This window comes from Aedes aegypti, chromosome 1, assembly GCF_002204515.2.
Source record: "Aedes aegypti strain LVP_AGWG chromosome 1, AaegL5.0 Primary Assembly, whole genome shotgun sequence".
Taxonomy (NCBI): Eukaryota; Metazoa; Arthropoda; class Insecta; order Diptera; family Culicidae; genus Aedes; species Aedes aegypti.
In genome coordinates this window covers 65687528-65705205 of record NC_035107.1, presented here as the reverse complement: position 1 = coordinate 65705205, position 17678 = coordinate 65687528, and the positions used below count along the sequence as shown (strand labels likewise).

Below are 17678 nucleotides of genomic sequence, written 5' to 3'. Positions count from 1 at the left end.
TTCAGTTGAATTTTCAGGATCAATCACAAAATTCTTCTAGTTTTTGAAACCGCGGTCAACGATTAGAAATTCACTTTAATTTTGGATTCATCACGGGAAGTACTAAAATAATCCCACTTGAAGAATCAGTAACCACTTTAATTTCGAGTGCATGGCTTGCGATAAATCAACTTCATGATTTAGCAAACCAAGTCTAAATAAAAGTAGTTCGACCGTTTTTGGATAACTTGGCCACATGCTGGGTAGTTCCGAATACCGGTTCACTGGTGGAAGTGACCATTATACATCGACATATAAATTTTCATGAATTTGCAAATCAAGTCTAGAGGTGGTTCAAATGTATTTGATCGACTTGACCACATATCGGATTGTTCCGAATTCCTGGTTCCCTGGGATAAATAGCCTCTAAACTGTCGGATCTGAAACCTAGCTAGCAACATCAAACTTCATAAATTCCCAAATCAAGGCTAAAGATGAGTAATTCAAAGGTTCTTGGATGACTTGATAACATGCCAGGTTGTTTTCGATACCCTGTTCCCCAGAGGAAGTGGACATTATATTGGCGATTCTAAGACCTATCTTGCGACATATCAAACTTGATGCAGTCAAGAAGAAGTCAAAGTCAAGTCAAAAGAAGAATAGTTCAAAAGGTATTGGATGACCTGGCCACATACTGGGTTATTCCGCATAATTGACTCTTCGGTGCTAGTGGCAAATATGTTAGTGGTTCTTAAACTAAATTAATAAATTAAAATTTGCGATGTATCAAATATCATGATTTTACAAACAAAGTCCAAAGAAATGTCAAATCGTGTAAACATTTGTGTCGTGAATTTTGAGTTAAATATTTACTCCGCATAATAACCTTGAATTCGCAGACGAGTTTCTGTCAAGCATGCAGCAGAAGAGTCGATATAGGAATTTATTGCATCTTATGAACTCTCTAACTTACTCATCCACTCTTCCTTTCACAAACTCATGCTTTTTCTCATTATCACACATACATAAAACTTTGCTTTCCATCCCAAACTATAAAATCTTTCTTCACTTCCCCACACGTGGCTCCGTTTGGCACATGTCGCTTGAGCCTTCTTTAGGTGCCTTAACATAGTCTTGAGGATATACGTCCTCTACATTCGGTACAATCTTTACGTAACCATGGTCATCTACAGCCGTATGTTTAGCACATAATTGGTCACTACTATCAGTGGGACTGTTATGCGTAGAAATTCATCAAAATCCCGGTATTTCTAGGCATAACAGTCCCACTTTGAATTTCGTAGCTAAATTTACTTTATTCCCATAATACAAACTCTTGACTCTAATAAGCACGCTATTCTTTATACTATTGTAAAGATTTTAAATTAATTTAACACACACCTGGTCAATACGAGGCCAAAATGTGTTGAAATCTTTAAACGCGTTTTTCTCGATTGCATATTTTGGAACATGGGACAATTATGCGTATAACGGCAGCGCAATGATGGTCGGACTGTTTGCTTTTCCGGTCTGTTGATGGCCCAGCCATTATAATGGGCAAATTGTTTCCTTTGCACATACGATTTATGCACTATCTGTAGGGAGATAAGAAAGGGCAGCGTGAAGATGTCTAGTGAAGCTCATCGCCGCGCAAGCAGGTTCATTTACCCTACTTGCACCGTTGGTCGTGATAAACCTGAACTTAAAACGATCAGTTGATGTATTGGAAGCTTTTTGTTACATGTTGAATGCAATGCATGTGCATTAGAGTGATGCAAATTTTGAAATGTTGCTCCCCTATGCTTAAACGATTTATATTATGGTAAATAGCATCCTCCCAAAATTTGAAATGATTTGGAAGAAATTTGACTGTGCACAAGCCATTTGAAGTTTATATGGAGATTACTATGGAAAACGCCAACTTTTTGAGATCAGGCCTCTATCACTTCGACATAATATTCTATGGAAAGTGAACAACCTCTGCTCATGTGAAATCCTTTCAGCTACAACTTTGCTGAATACCACATTTTGATAGGACTTAAGGATAAATTGCTATTCTTAATCAAAAACTGGGTTTGCATTTTGCATGCTTAACCAACTGCTCAGCAGGCAACAGTGGTGCTCCTGGCGGGTAGAATAGATCAAAGTAATCCAGGCTACTATGTTCTACAGCAAAAAAGCAGTGTTGCTCTGAAAGTAATTGAATGATCATCTCAGCATGGTTTAGACTTTGTTATCACCAATAACAAATTATCCTTACGTCCCACTAAAATGTGGTCTTCGGCAAAGTTGTAGCTGGATTTCACATGAGATGAGTGTGTTCACTTTTCCATAGATTATTATGATGAGCAGTTAGAGGACTGAGCACAAAAGGTTTGCCTTTTCCATAGTAATTTCCAGGCCCATGACAACCATATATCGATACACAGTGTTCTTCGTAGCCAGGATGTCCCGGGCGATAAGTGAATATCGCCCACTGTCAGTGTAAGAACTGTGAAAATAAAGACCATTGTTTTGTTTAATTGTTTGCTATGGTTTGATTATCAATTTTTGATATTGTTAAATCAGCTGATAATGTGCCAAATAGTTGAAGCACATTCAACACTGATAAAAATCCACACGCTCGATCTGTGTGTTAAAAATTATGGATCGATTCATGAACGTCCATATCGATTTGCTATGATTTTCTTGCAAACTTCGTGTGTGTTACACATTAAATTCCTTTGTTTTGTTTCATGGATTGATTCATCAACCGACGACAGGGATTCCATATTTTTTCCTCATAAGTTCCCGAAGCTTTCTCTTCAGATTCGTATGTATCAACCTATGGACGCATAGATCATCACTCCAACACGGATTCAGTGTGTTTTGCTTATGGTTATCTTGTGTCATAATCATCATGTTCAAGTAGGTCGATTCATTGATATGCGCAATGAGATTGTTATGATGAAATCCATGAGCTATGCTATCGATTTCCATGTTCAAAGCTTCTAAATTGTTTGTGATCAACCCATGGGATGCATAGTGAACTGAATTGCAGTTGGACCTCGTGTCGAACGACAGTCATCATCATGCTTCCAAAGAGAAGAAGCAAATTTTGAAGCTGAAAGTGTTAGATGAAAATTTGTGAATTCGATTTTTATTTTATTAGTGAAGTTGACCGATATACGAGAATTCTACCTTTCTATAAGAAAACATTGAATATAATGTATAGTTTAGTAGAAAAATCGGATTCCACTAACAGATTTTCCTGGCTTTCAGTTTCGAAAAAAATGGAATATGCTTATCCCTGGCTTCCCAAATTATGGATTTGCGGCGCCCCGCTTGTTGCTGGCTCACGGGTTTGAAAAAAAATCAAGAGAGCTTGCGACAAGCAGAAGAGCCTCGGATCCATATTTTGGGGAGCAAAAGTTCTTCTACCAAATTTCTTCTTTCAGTCCCATGACATTTATGTTCTATCACACATGACTATCTAAAGCTACTACATTTCGAATTCAATAAGCAAATCCGTTGGTTTTCATGATTTAATATTTGGAAATTCATGTTTGTTTCACATGACAACCTAATGTTGATACACATGTTATTATACAGTGAAATCAATGATGAAATCCATATGACTACCACACTCAAATCATGTGGTTTTCCTCATTGCGCAAATCTATAAGTAAAATACACGACCTTGACGTGTAGATTTTTCTCAGTGAACATTTCGATGGTTTTGGAAGGAGAGCAAACATTAAAAGGCATCCTGCAAGCCTCCAAGCAAGCAATCAGTGATTTGATTGCGACACTTGCTCGATTATTGATCATAAACATTGAACAAAACTTCGCATTCTGATTGCACTCTCGATTCAAATTACCCGAAAATGAGTAAACACATGGAGATGTTGACTACGCTAAAAGTTGTCCCGTGCCATGGGCCTGGAAATTTCCATATAAACTTCAAATAGCGTGTGCACCACCAAATTCCATCCGAATCATTTCAAATTTTGGAAGGATCATTTTCATCATAATTGACATCTTTTAAGCATAGGGGAGCAAAAACTTCAAAATTTGCATCAGTTTAATGTGCATACCAATTTTAGGGAGTATGTTTTCAAAGTCGAGCAGAAGAATGTGACTGACGATCGCAGTAGGCATGCATATTTTCTAGGCATTGCATTACAATTTTCGAGACAATTCTCCGTGTTGGTAAGCATTGCCACATTGCCAAATAACAACCACGAAACAAATTTGATTTTGTGTTTAAATTAACTGAATAAACGCGAGTTGAAAAGGTTGCAACAATGGTACCCTATGTTTTTGTCATGCAAATTTCTCTCATATGATTGTATCCCAATTAGCAAAAGTTGGGACAAACGATTGTGAGCGCGCTTGCTTTGTTGTTTGTTTTGTATCTGTTTCGATGACAATTTGATTCATTGAAACTACACACATTTATCTACTTGATGTATGTGGCGACAACAAAGTTCACAAAATCTCATGTTCGTCAAAAACATGCATCAATCCCAAAAAAACGATTGTTCCGGCAGCACTCAACTCAATTAGAGGTTCCATTTTTAGCCTTTACCCGCTTGGCCGCAATAATGGGCTGTCAAGGTTGATGATAGGAGGAAAGATTCTTCTCACCATCAGTCGCAGCAATCGCAAATGCCATATTATGCGCTTTACCGACATAAGTACGGAATTGAAACCATCGCCGCCGCCATTGCCGGTTGATTTGATTTGTTTGTTCGTTTGCTTATTGTTTGCGATATGGATGGCAGCTGTAGATGGAGGAAATGGCTCGTGCAAACTTGCACAAAGTATTAAGAATATTTGTGCACGTCATCAAGTTTGTAGTCGCGTTTATGATCGAGAATGCTGATCGACTGCGATTCGAGAATAAATCTAGCGCAGCTTTGCAAATGAACTGGAGTATACATTTGATCCAAGTGACCATTTCTGCTTTAACGTGCTTTTGAGACAGTTATAAAACTAAATTGTGGTCTGCAAGTCAGTAATAAAACTTAAAATGTTATTAGGAGGAGATAGCTCACAAAGAATAACTGTCTAAGTTCTCATTAAACACATTGCAGTAATGGAAGATCTGCTGTACAACTTAGACCGTATACGAAAGTTACGCATTAGGTGCTCGTAAACGACCATCGCGTCTGCCGCGTAGTTTGTACATATTCATATCGTTCGGTGACAATGTCGGTCTACAATTACCGTCTGGGTGGTTTATACGATAAAAAACTATATGAGACGAGAAAAATGATTCATCAGTGCAATTGGAACACTCGCTCGAAATGACGAAACTAATTTTAGATTGTGATACAATTAAATAAAAGTGTATCGGTTGGAGTTTCCAGTATGATTAGTCTAGAAACATCACGACGCTAATTAAAACTAAATTATACTAATATTCTGACGTGATTTCATCAAAGAGATAAAACCGAATTTTTATATCGAATTGAATCCGAGTATAGTTTCCTTTCGATTGCGGCAAATATTTTAGAGCAAAGCCATGGTAAATGTGCCTGGGTTCAATTCACGAATGGAACAGGATCATTTTGTAGTGGAAGTTTCTTTGACTTCCTTAACCCTTAAAATCCCGAGAAGATCTTTGAAATTTTTAAATGGCCACAATTCGGAGACAAGAAGATTAATAAATATGGAATACATTTTTAAGTAAATGCGATTAGTTGGGCTTACAGTCCTTGGGTGAGACGTTCCCCCTGATCCCCTCCGCCTCTCTAGGTAACGGCACGAGGGATCCAAAATTGGCCTAAAAAAGATTTCTTAACATCCAATATACTAGGATAATAAAGGTTCGTGTCTAACATTGGAATCTAATTGAGGAATAATCCGAAGGATGGCGGTACAGTAATCTCTCCATAACTTTATATTCAGAATCTTTATATTCAAACTTCTGTGTCCTAACACAATCTAGATGAAGTTTAAACAACTTTCAGTTCAGATGAACAATATCTATATGATCATGAATAGATTGAATATTTTTCTAGTTAGTAACATTTTAACGGGACTTATCTATTTCAAGATCATGGTTGTACGATTAATGGGCTTCATTGCCGAGCGATCAATGTCGTCAGACACTCAAACACATTGTATCAAGGATAGATTCGGCAGGGCTAATCCTCTGCAGCCAACTCTTGGTCAGTGCGTCATAGGCACTGTAATTCTAACATAATGTGAGTGACAGCCGTAGTTACTGTATTCCAGCACTCGGCATCTCTATTATATTGTCGGAGGACGTGTCCCCTCTGCATGTAGTGAGCATGCGACCTCTCACAACAATGAAACGGGGACAATCGAATACGACATGCTCCGCTGTTTCATCCACACCAGCACAATTGGGGCACGCAGGAGATTCTGAGTGCCCGAACCTATGCAGGTACTGTCTATAGCAACCATGTCCTGACAGAAACTGCGTCAGGTGGAAGTTCACTTCCCCATGGTTTCTACTATACCAATCTGACACATTTGGTATTAGCCGATGGGTCCATCTACCCTTAGTGGAGTTATCCCATTCCTGCTGCCAGCTTCTGTGCGTTTCCTCTTTACACGTGTCGCGGACTCCTCTGGTACCTCTTTGGTTGAAGCATTGAACATCTTCCTTGATGATGAGGATGGGCGTCATCCCGGCTATGATACACACGGCCTCTTTAGATACCGTCCGGTATGCACTTGCTACTCTTAAGCACATTATCCTGTACGTGCTTTCCAACCGCTTTAGGTTTCTGCTAGTTCTGAGCGCTTTTGACCAGACTGGTCCTCCATACCTTAGTATGGATAGCGCCACGCTTGCCAGTAGCTTGCGTTTGCTGGCAATTACAGCAGAGTCGCTTCCAGTCCTAGTTTCCTAGACTTCATTCATTCCTCAACTATGATAATAGAGTGCGCTGCTGTCAACTCTACTTCCTCCATCGATTCACCATATACCACTAGGGTGATATCGTCGGCGAAGCCAACAATCTTAACACCCGTCGGAAGGGGCAGCCTCAGTACGTCATCGTACATTGCATTCCATAACAGCGGGCCCAGGATTGAACCTTGAGGTACTCCCGCGGTAATTCGAACGCTCTTCTGCTTCTCCTCTGTGTCATACAGTAGAATCCTACCATCAAAATAGCTTACACAACTGCACCGGTACCTTGAGGCGGTGAAGCGCGTGTGCTTTTACTTCTCAGCTTGCGCTGTTGAACGCATTCTTCACATCCAGAGTGACAACCGCGCAGTAACGGATGCCGCTCCTTTTATGCTCGATTGTCACCTCAGCTATCTGAACGACCGACTGGATGGCATCCAGAGTAGATTTACCTTTTCTGAATACAAACTGGTTGTTGGACAGGCCGTCCGCACCTTCCGTATACGGTACTAGTCTGTCGAGAATCAACCTCTCCAGTAACTTGCCCGTTGTATCTAGTAGACAAATAGGTCTATACGCTGACGGGTCACCTGGTGGTTTCCCCGTCTTTGGTAGTAGCACCAATTTCTGTCGCTTCCATCCGGGAAGATTCCTTGATCAATGCAGCGTTGCATCGTAGTTCTGAACATGTCTGGATCCGCGTTCACTGCCGCTTTTAAGGCAACATTGGGGATACCATCGGGTCCCGGTGCCTTGTTTGAAGCGAATGATTTCACTACTTTTGCCAGCTCTTCATTCGTCACTCTCGCCACTTCTTCTCCTTCATCTGCCGCATACGGCGCTGGGGGCCATGGGCTTATGGGATGGTGCGGGAAGAGTACATCGATTATCGTTTGCAGCAACTCGGGCGACTTCTCTTGGGGCGCTATAGCACCTTTGGTCTTAGCCATTACCACTCTGTAGGCGTCACCCCATGGACTCGAATTGGCACTCTCGAATAGACTATCAAAGCATGCCCGTTTTCGACTTTTGATTTCCTTTTTGAGAACCATCTTTGCCTCTCTGAATGCTGCACCGCGTTCTTCTCTTTGTGCTTCTGTGCGTGCGCGTTGCATTCTTCGTCCAGCCCGAAGGCAGGTTGCTCGAAGGTTTGCAGTTGATTCGCACCACCAGTACACCGGCGGCCTGTTCTTTCTAGGAGGAGCTTTTCTTGGCATGGAAGCATCACACGTTCGTGATATTACAGCGACTAGCTCTTCACCGTTTAGGTCCAGTGTTCCGTTCGCGCCTCAGGGCTTCAGTGAATACTTCGTCGTCGAAGCGCGCTGTATTCCATCTTCGGGCTTGAGTGGAGTTACATCGCGCTGCCTTCCGCCCGCCTTGTATTATACTATAACGAATCGATTGATGAGTATAACCGTCATTAACGCGCCAGTTCATGGTACCGTAATTTCGGGTGAAATTGATCATTTTTCATGGTTTTTCAAGTCTGTTTTCTGTAATGTTAACAATGCCAATATTTATGTAAATAACGAATAGTTAAATTTCAAGAATTACGGGGAAAACTCCTAAATGTATGCAATTTCCTAAGGAATTCAATGATATCTAACAGAAATTCAATTATTTCGACCATATGAGCTAATTGGTACGAGTTTTGGTGATGAAATCTGGTTTGGGGATATATCTCAAGCATCCTCACAAACTTTCAGGTTTAGACCTTGTTCAAATCCTTGCTTATAAATAGAAGTTCATAGATGTTTGTCAATACTGCACCGTACATGATTTTGAAATTTTACATTATTTCCATAGTAATAAACATTCTTTAACGCAAAAAAAAAACTTCACAACACACATTTCGACAATAGTTACGACAAGCAACGTTCATTTACTGCAGCTTACATTGATATTTGTGCTCCATTACGAATAATTAAAATCGTGTGATACGATGATCGATTTCACCCTTCTGATCAATTACACTCGATTTTACAGTACCTAAAAGGTTAGGACTACAAAAAGTCACGTCGATAATCGATTCTGTACCATTTCTGTGGAAGGGAGTAGTGTTTGTTCCGTTGAATCTGTTGCATGTTCCTTTGAGGGTGAGCGATGGAATCCGGATCAATTGTGTCCGGTTCGCGTTTTTTCGGGAGAAAAAAAAAACGAAAACAAAGGGTGTGGGAAGGGAAGGGAAAACAAAGGGAAAGGGTTAGGGGGATGTCTCACCCAAGAATTATAAGACCAACTGACCGTATTGACGTCAAAATTTCATGTTTTTATTTTAGATTTTCAAATTGATTCTACTTACTTGATACTTGATGGGCCACAATCCGCTACGTTGAATCTACGCCGAATGGATAATTCTTCTCCACTGGGCTCGGTCCTGAGCCAATCGCTTCCAGTCGCCCTGAACGTTAAGTGCCCTTAAGTCCTCTTCAACTGCAAAAAGCCAACGTGTGCGCGGCCTACCACGAAGCCGACGGCCTCGTCCGGGTTCTATACTGAATATTACTTTTGCTTGTCGTTCTTCCGGCATTCGTACCACATGACCAGCCCAACGCAGCCTGCCGTGTTTTATGAGCTTGATAATATCCACTTCTTTATATACTAGGTACAACTCATGATTCATGCGACGCCGCCGTATGCTATTTTCTTGTTTACCGCCGAGTATTGTTCGCAGCACTTTACGCTCAAAAACTCCAAACGCTTTCCGGTCGACCTTTTTTAACGTCCAGGATTCATGGCCGTATAGAGCAACCGGAAGAATAAGTGTCTTATATAGCGCGAATTTTGTTTTCGTCTGCAGGCTACGGGACTTAAGCTGGTTACGGAGCCCGTAAAAAGCCCTATTCGCAGCTGCAAGACGCCTTTTCACCTCGCGGGTAACATCATTATCGCACGTCACTAAAGTACCAAGATACACAAATTCTTCCACTACCTCAAATTTTTCACCACCCGCACCACTTCACTACCAACGTCACGATTGGAACCACGCTGTCTACCAGCGACAATGTACTTAGTTTTGCTGGTATTGACGGCAAGTTCAATCCTCGCTGTCTCCCTTTTAAAAGGCACGAATGCCTCTTCTACGGCTCGACGATCAATTCCGATTATATCGATATCGTCCGCAAAACCCAGGATCATATGCGACCGGGTGACGATGGTACCGCTTCTTTGCACGCCCGCTCTCCTTATAGCTCCTTCGTTGAACAAAAGGTTCGAAAGCGCATCTCCTTGCTTCAATCCATCTAAGGTTACGAAGGCGGTTGAAGTCTCATCCGCAACCCACACACTTGATTTCGATCCATCCAACGTTGCACGAATCAGTCTAATCAGTTTCGCCGGAAAACCGTGTTCTACCATTATCTGCCATAACTCATTTCTCTTCACTGAATCGTACGCCACCTTGAAATCAATGAACAGACGGTGAGTCTGCAAGTTGTATTCCCGGAACTTATCAAGGATTTGTCGCAAGGTAAACATTTGATCCGTCGTTGATCGGCCCTCACGAAAACCAGCTTGGTATTCGCCGACGAAGGACTCTCCAGCGGTCTCAATCTGTTGAACAGAACACGCGACATTATTTTGTACGCCGTATTGAGGAGCGTTATTCCTCGGTAATTGGCGCACTCCAATCTGTGGCCCTTCTTATACAAAGGGCAGATGAGGCCCTCCAGTCAGCTAGCAGGCAATTCTTCTTCCTCTCGTATCCTTAACAGAGTACGGTGCAGTATTTCGTACAGCTGCTCACTACCGTACTTAGCCGGGAGTTTGTCTTTTCCAGCAGCCTTACAGTTCTTCAACTCCTTAATCGCTCTTCTAACCTCATCTAGCGTCGGGGGCTCCACAGCTTGTCCATAGTTGCTGATGATTAATCTGTTCTCAGACGCGCTCGTGTTCTCTCAATTTAACAATTGCTCGAAGTGTTCTCTCCAACTGGCAGCCACCAAGATTTTGTCTGTCAGCAAGATACCTTTGCGGTCATTGCACATGACGGGAGACGGCTCAGTTTTTCTCCGTACGCCATTGACAGTTTCGTAAAAACTCCGCATATCATTTTGTTCGATGCTGTTTTGCGCCTCAGTAATGATGCCTTCTTTATACTGCCTTTTCTTTCTGTGGTGAATTCGTTTCTCGGCTGCTCTAGCTTCCTTGTACCGCTCTCAATTCTGCCGGGTACCAGACACTAACATCCGGCTTCTGGCAACGTTCTTCTCATCCGTCACATTCTGGCACTCCTCATCAAACCAACCGTTTCTGGGTCGTGTCTGAGCAGTACTTATCACCTATCGCGCTGCTGTGCTCATCGCACCGTGGATAGACTCCCACAGATTGTTGAGGTTGTCGCCTACGTTGTACCGTTTTGATTCATATTACGGACACTTAAGGCCCCTGTGAAGTATAACCGATAGAAAAGCACATAAATTGAAACATATTGTATGATACCTGTGCGTTATCAGACTTTTGAAACACTCAACTTCCGAACGGTGGGAAAAGATTCGGATTCCAAAGCTTGAATTACCTAAAATAAGTAGAAATAAATGATCTTTCCATGATTCTTATTCCGGACGCAACCTCACTTTTGCTTCATTTTACGGACACCTTGTTTCAAATTCCGGACAACTCACGAAAAGAAGAACTTTATTAGTTGAATTATAAATAAACTCCCGCATTCGTAAAAGCAACGTCAAAACAAGTTGCGCATTATACATTTTCATGGATTGCTATTTGAAATCCATATTAAAGCGTTTTTTTTTCGTCGTCGGAGAACTTTTTTTTTCTGTTTTCCAGTGTCTTGCTGGTTAGGTGTTTGGGAAGGCCCAAGTAAGACGGTTTGTTTTCGGGACGCCAAGAAGTTTTGCTGTTCGCACTGTGTGAGATATTTGTGTCCAGTCCATATATGGTTCGTTACTACAAGTGACGGCATTATTCCTGTTTCATATAATTTAAAAAATATACATGTAATTTTCAGTTTTCGCCATTAATAAAAACTTCTTTTGAATTGTTCGACATTATAGATGTTGACGTATCTTTTAAATCTTCTACCAAAAACTTCGCGAGACAAAAATACAAAACTAGCTTTAAATATAAGTCGTATATTTCCCCCTTGTCCATGGATCGCATCACCGACCAAAGGTGACTTCCAGATCTTTTCCTCCCTCACTAATTAACACCCTTCCCGTGATGATTGTGGAGATGCAGAGGTATTCTCGGTCTCTAGAAGCAACAATTATTACACCCTAACATTCCTTCCCCATCCCAACTGACTGTAAGGATTTGGCCGGCGCCGTTATTGATCAACAATATTAAATCTGCTAAAATTGCACTTCGAGAGTAAGCGGAAATTCCCATCCCTTATTCATTTGGATCGTAGTGCAATTCTTACCAGTTCCGATCAATCACGGAGTAGCAACCATTGACATGTACAGTCAGTCTATGCTATGCTATGCTAGTAGATCCAGTACCCATAAACGGTAAGAGCAAGAAAGTGCTTCTTGTTTAAGATGTATTTGTAGTGGCACAACGTCAAAAAGAGCCTCGAGTGCTGCTGTGGGAGTCGTAGAGAACGCACTAGACATTGCCATAAAGCACATCTTTTGAAGATGGCCTAACTATGATTAAATTGTTCTCGCTTCGCCCTTTTACCATCACACAAGCCATCCATATACCAATATTGGTCGAACAACTGTTGTGTAAATCCATTTGATATACTTGGGTTTGAGGCCCCAAGTTTTACGAAAGGTTCGCCGGCATTGACCGAAGGCCATGCAAGCTTTTTTGACTTTGAAATCAATGTGAGATGTCCAAGAAAGTTTGGAATCTAGAACGACTCCGACATACTTTACTCAGTCGCGTTAATCTCAGTGCCAAAAAGACGTAAAGGTAGAATTCCATCGCGGTTTCGCCTCTCTGTAAAAAGAACAATAGATGTTTTATTCGGGTTAACCGAAAGGCCATATTGGCGACACCAACTCTCGACTACCTGAAGAGAACTTTGCATCAGGTCGAATAGAGTACTTATGCAAATACCAACTATCAAAGCTAGATAGTCGTCCGCAAATCCATAAGTTGGGCAACTCAATGTCTCAATATTACATCTGCTACAAGATTCCACAGAAGTGATGATAAGACTTCCCCTTGTGGCATCCACAAACACTCTATTTTCGAATCGCAGCTTGACGCAATGTCGAGGAGAGATGTCGGTTTTTGAGCATTTGATGAATCCAATTGGTAGCCTATGATTTTGTGCAGCTTCCAATATGGCATCGAAAGACACTTTTAAAAAGACACCCTCAATAACCTATGTAATTCCTGGAAACAGCGTGATTAACATTATCCTTCACCTTTCTTTTCTCTCAGATATTGCCCAATAATGGCAGATCCTTCATCGGCAGCCTCAATGCCGGTCCCAAGACCACGTCAACGACCCAACAACGCCACGTCCTCAGACAAAGTCAACAACAATAGCTATACACTTACCCCCAGTCACGATGAGCCGGACTGCATCAGTACCGGCAACCCATCCATTCCGTCTATCTACCCAAAGCTGGATCAGGATTCCGTCCCGTCCCTATACCGTAAGCTGGACTACGAAAACTTCGAAATTCCTCATCCGAAAAGCGGTGGTACCCCAAAAGTCCAGAACAACAATCCAGGGCCAGATGTCAGCTCGCGACCTGTTCCTGCGCCGAGGCGTACCAAGGTCGTCGTCCAGGAGGATCAGGGAGGCTCAAGTAACTACCAGAACGTTACGCCAGCTCTGGCAACCTCCACGTCAGCCCCGACAACCGGTGCCGTAAAGAGACCTCCTCCAAGTGTGCCAACTCCACCCAGTCCCGGAATCACGACCGTTCGCAACGATCTTCGGGGGAAGGGCTCGGAAACGACGAGTTCACCCAAGACCAGCAGTAGCAAAATGTTCAGCTTCGAGGGTGAGCCTCTGCCGGGGTTGGGGAATTCGACCGAATCGGATGGAGTTTCGATTGGAAGTGGCGACAGTGGGCGAAAGTACAAGACTACTTCTCCAGGGTGAGTTCTTGAGTGACGTGGGAGATTCAGAAGTTTTAATATTGGGTTTGTAATTGCAGGGAACTGTTCAAATCGATTGGGATGACGTCGAAACTGCTGAGGGAGTCCATCACCGAGCGGGTGACGCACAAGTCCAAGAAGGTTGCCACCAAGTTGGATAAGAACTTCAAGAGCTGGGGAACGGAGGCTACGAGTAAATTTAAGAGTGTCAGCAAATCGATCAATAGCTTGGCGGAGGATAAGCTGTCGCTGTCGTTGGCGCGCAATAAGGAGGGTAAGACGAGCCGCAGTAACAGTACGACTGATGATCAAGAATTTTTGGAGAGACGGCAAACCGTACCGCCGGAGAACAGTGATCTCATCAAGAACATTCAGTTCAACAGTCCGTTGAACAACAAAGTTTACAACCAGGAGGACCTGACCAAGGGTTCCAGCTCCTCATCAACTTACGACATTCCCAAAAGTGCCAAAAGGACAAACTTTGAAGAGCCTCCGCCGTATGCGGACTCAGCGAAGTCCAAGTCGAACAGTAGCATGAGTTTGGCGTCGGCGTCGTCCTCGTCGACCAATCCTCCCACGACTGGGATATTCTCCAGAAACACCGGACTGAGTCAGAGTTTGTACAGTAAGGTAGTGCCAAAGAAGGACCGCAATGGAGGTTTCCCCTCGCCAGGACCCTTGCGACAGAAAAATAAGAGTGAATCGAATCTGCACGAGAGTAAGTTCTACATCGATTCAGTACGGGAGGTGGACATCGGAAGCAGTTCCGAGGATTTGCCACCTCCGAAGGGCCCCGCGCCGGTACTTCACGGTAAAGAAGCTTCCGTGTCGCGTGAGAATCCGTACGGTAAGCTGAATATCATTCCTCGATCGCCTTGCAGCAGCTCGTCGGAGGAAGATAACAATCTGCCGGAGATGCTGAAGCGCATCAAGATACGGAAGAAAACCGAGAACTACGAAAACGTCGCGATGGGTAGCTCTTCGGCCCCAGATTCAAGGAGAGCTACCTGCAACTCTGTGAACCGCGTCTTTTCTCGTAGATCATCTTCGATCGATGAACTGCGCAACAACCTTAATTTGCGATCAGACTCGTGGAACTTTTACGACATTAGCAATCAGGATGGGCGACAGGTGGATGAGGAGGATGGAGATAGCTCGAGGATAAGTACTCCAGAGCCGACTTACGCTAACGATGCTCAGCTCTATGGACAAATTTGCGAGATGGAGACGTCGCTGTTGAAACCGGAGCCGCTAGGCTCTCGACCGTCAAAGCACGATTACGATGAGGTTTCGATATCGGACATCATCGATGAGTTCGATCCGTTGGCTCATCGACGATCGTTGGCGGTGATCATGGAGAAGACTGGACAGAACGACGAGCTGGCACTGATAGAGAACATCTTGAGTGCGGAGTCCTATGGGCAAAGAGTCAAACTGCATTCCTCGGACGAAAATCTCGCACCGGAAGATATGCCCAAAGAGCTGCCGAAACCACCGAAGCGATCAGACTCACTTCTGGAGTCATCGACGAAGGAAGATCCTGGCCCACCGAACAAGGATCCACCTCCAATTCCACGACGGAAGAAATCCCGCAGCCCCAAGAGGAGCACGATCATCCATCAGAATCTGAACCTGCCGTCGGACAGCATGGAAAATCTGGTGGACGAGGAGGAGATAGAACCGTATCTAGCAAGGGTAGATGAATCGGAAGCGAGTCAAGAACCGGCTGACTTGAGTTACCCATCCAGCAGTCAAGGACCTCAAACGAGTTGGTTTGTGCCGGATGATGCCACAGAGCCAGAACCCGACAAGTTCCTCAAAACTACGAATGTGAACCCGCTGAACGAGAAGAACGACAGCAAACAGGTGGAGAAGATTCAGAAGGAACTGCCAACGGAGTTAACGCGAATCCACGAAGACGATTCGTACCTTCCGTCGTATATGGAAGCGATCGGTGCGGTGGATTCGGGTGAGCCTTTGCCTGGGCCTTCTTCCAGCAAATCCAGCGTCAAGTCCAAGCTGATGAATGCCCTGAAGCGCAAGTCCAGTTTCAAATCGAAGGGTGACACTCGAACGGTGCTGGAGATGGTTCCGAAGCCACCGCTGACCGAGCGGCTAATCAGCCATCAAGGACATGTGTTGAAGTTCCCATCCGGCATGATCGGCGATGTGTTCAACGAGTTGACTCCGAGATCGGCTGTGCTGAAGGAGAAGATCATTCAGACCTACCAGGACCCGCAAAAAACTCAACCCAAAGAGACATTCCACTTGAAGTTCATTCTGAGCTTGCAGTGCGTAGTTCAACACAAGTTCAACAACGAGGGAGGGCCGGATCTACACTGCTTTGAAATCGTGCTGGCATTGCCGAAGAAGGAAGGAAGCTTCGGCTCCAACCAGCAATTGGTGACGAACCCAAATCTGGTCATCACGAGTAACAACAGCGGGAATGTGAAGACCTTGAGGCAGTCATACATGTTCGGAGTGCACAAGCGATCGGATAGGAATTTGTGGATGGCGAAGATATTGCAATCGGTGACAGAGGTGTTCCCGGATACGTGTCTGGCGGAGTTCACCCGAGCTGGTTGGTGTTACATGAAGAAGTCCGTTTCGTCGACCTGGAGCGGAGCTTGGTTGCTGTTGGCGAAGCGTCGGTTGTACTTCTTCAACTATCAGGATCGACAGCTGGAACAGCTGGACTTGCGAAAAGCACGTTGCATCGGAGGTATTGAATCGGATGAATCGGTCCGAAACCTACATACGGAAGCAGGGCCATCACTATTCATCGATTGTCCACCTTACGCTACGCTGTACTTCATTATGGCTTCGCCGAGGGAGACCCAGATATGGAAGAAAATCATCAAGGATACGGCGCACAAGAACGGCAGCAGCTTACACAGCCAGCAGTTGACCAAGAACGACGTCCCCGTGCTGATCGACAAGTGCATCAACTTCATCTACGCTCATGGTTCGATGTCCGAGGGAATCTACCGCAAGTCCGGATCAGCCAGCCAGGTCGCGAAAATCCTACAACTGTTCAAGGAGGATGCCTTTGCGGTGCAGCTTATTCGGGCAGAGTTCAGCGAATACGACGTCGCTGGAGCGCTAAAGAAGTTCATCCGGGACATTCCGAATTCGTTCTTTGGAAGCTACTCGATCAGTTTCGTCAGTATTACCAGCCTGAAGTCTGCCAAGGACAAGATCGATTCCTACAAGGAATTGCTCTCGCGTCTACCCAATGTCGAGTACCACGCGTTGAAAAAGTTGATCGGTCACTTGAGCTTCATTGCGTCGCTGGAGAGACACAACAAGATGGGCGTTCCAAACCTGGCCATGATCTGGGGATCAACGCTAATGGCGAACTCCACACAGAATCAGGAAGCCGAACAGTATACGTACTGTCAGGAGGAAGCGGACGTGGTAGCGGACTTGATCAAGCTGTACAAAAATCTGTTCACGATCACTCCGGAGGAGGTCAAGAAGGAGCAGCTGATGCTGAAAGTGTTGCAGAAATATCACGCCGCAGCGGAAAACCTCTCCGATACGGTGAAGGACTCCGGCGATTTGAAGGTCTGGATCGCGATCGAGTGCGACGAGGGAAGCAGCAAGGCGGCGAGTGAGGAGAAAACGCAGATCAACGTTACGATCACCCCGACCAAAACGGCGTCGGATATTTGCAAGGAGCTTGCCGCGAAGACGCCATTCCAGTGGTACAAATTGACCTTGTACGAAGTGATTGGGGACGGTTCGTTGATTCGACCCGTGCACTACAGCGAGAAGGCGTTGGAGATCGTGCTGAGGTAAG

The 17678-nt window shown here is 44.1% G+C and overlaps 1 protein-coding gene across 1 annotated transcript in view; it reads left to right on the top strand.

Moving 5' to 3' along the window:
• LOC5579160 overlaps positions 1-17678 on the top strand; it is a 29898-nt gene that overhangs the window by 11500 nt on the left and 720 nt on the right. The window contains exons 2-3 of the mRNA XM_021838472.1: positions 13208-13876; positions 13936-17673. Of these exons, the coding sequence (XP_021694164.1) occupies positions 13221-13876; positions 13936-17673 (4394 nt within the window). The 5' untranslated portion in view covers positions 13208-13220. The remainder of the gene's footprint in view (positions 1-13207; positions 13877-13935; positions 17674-17678) is intronic.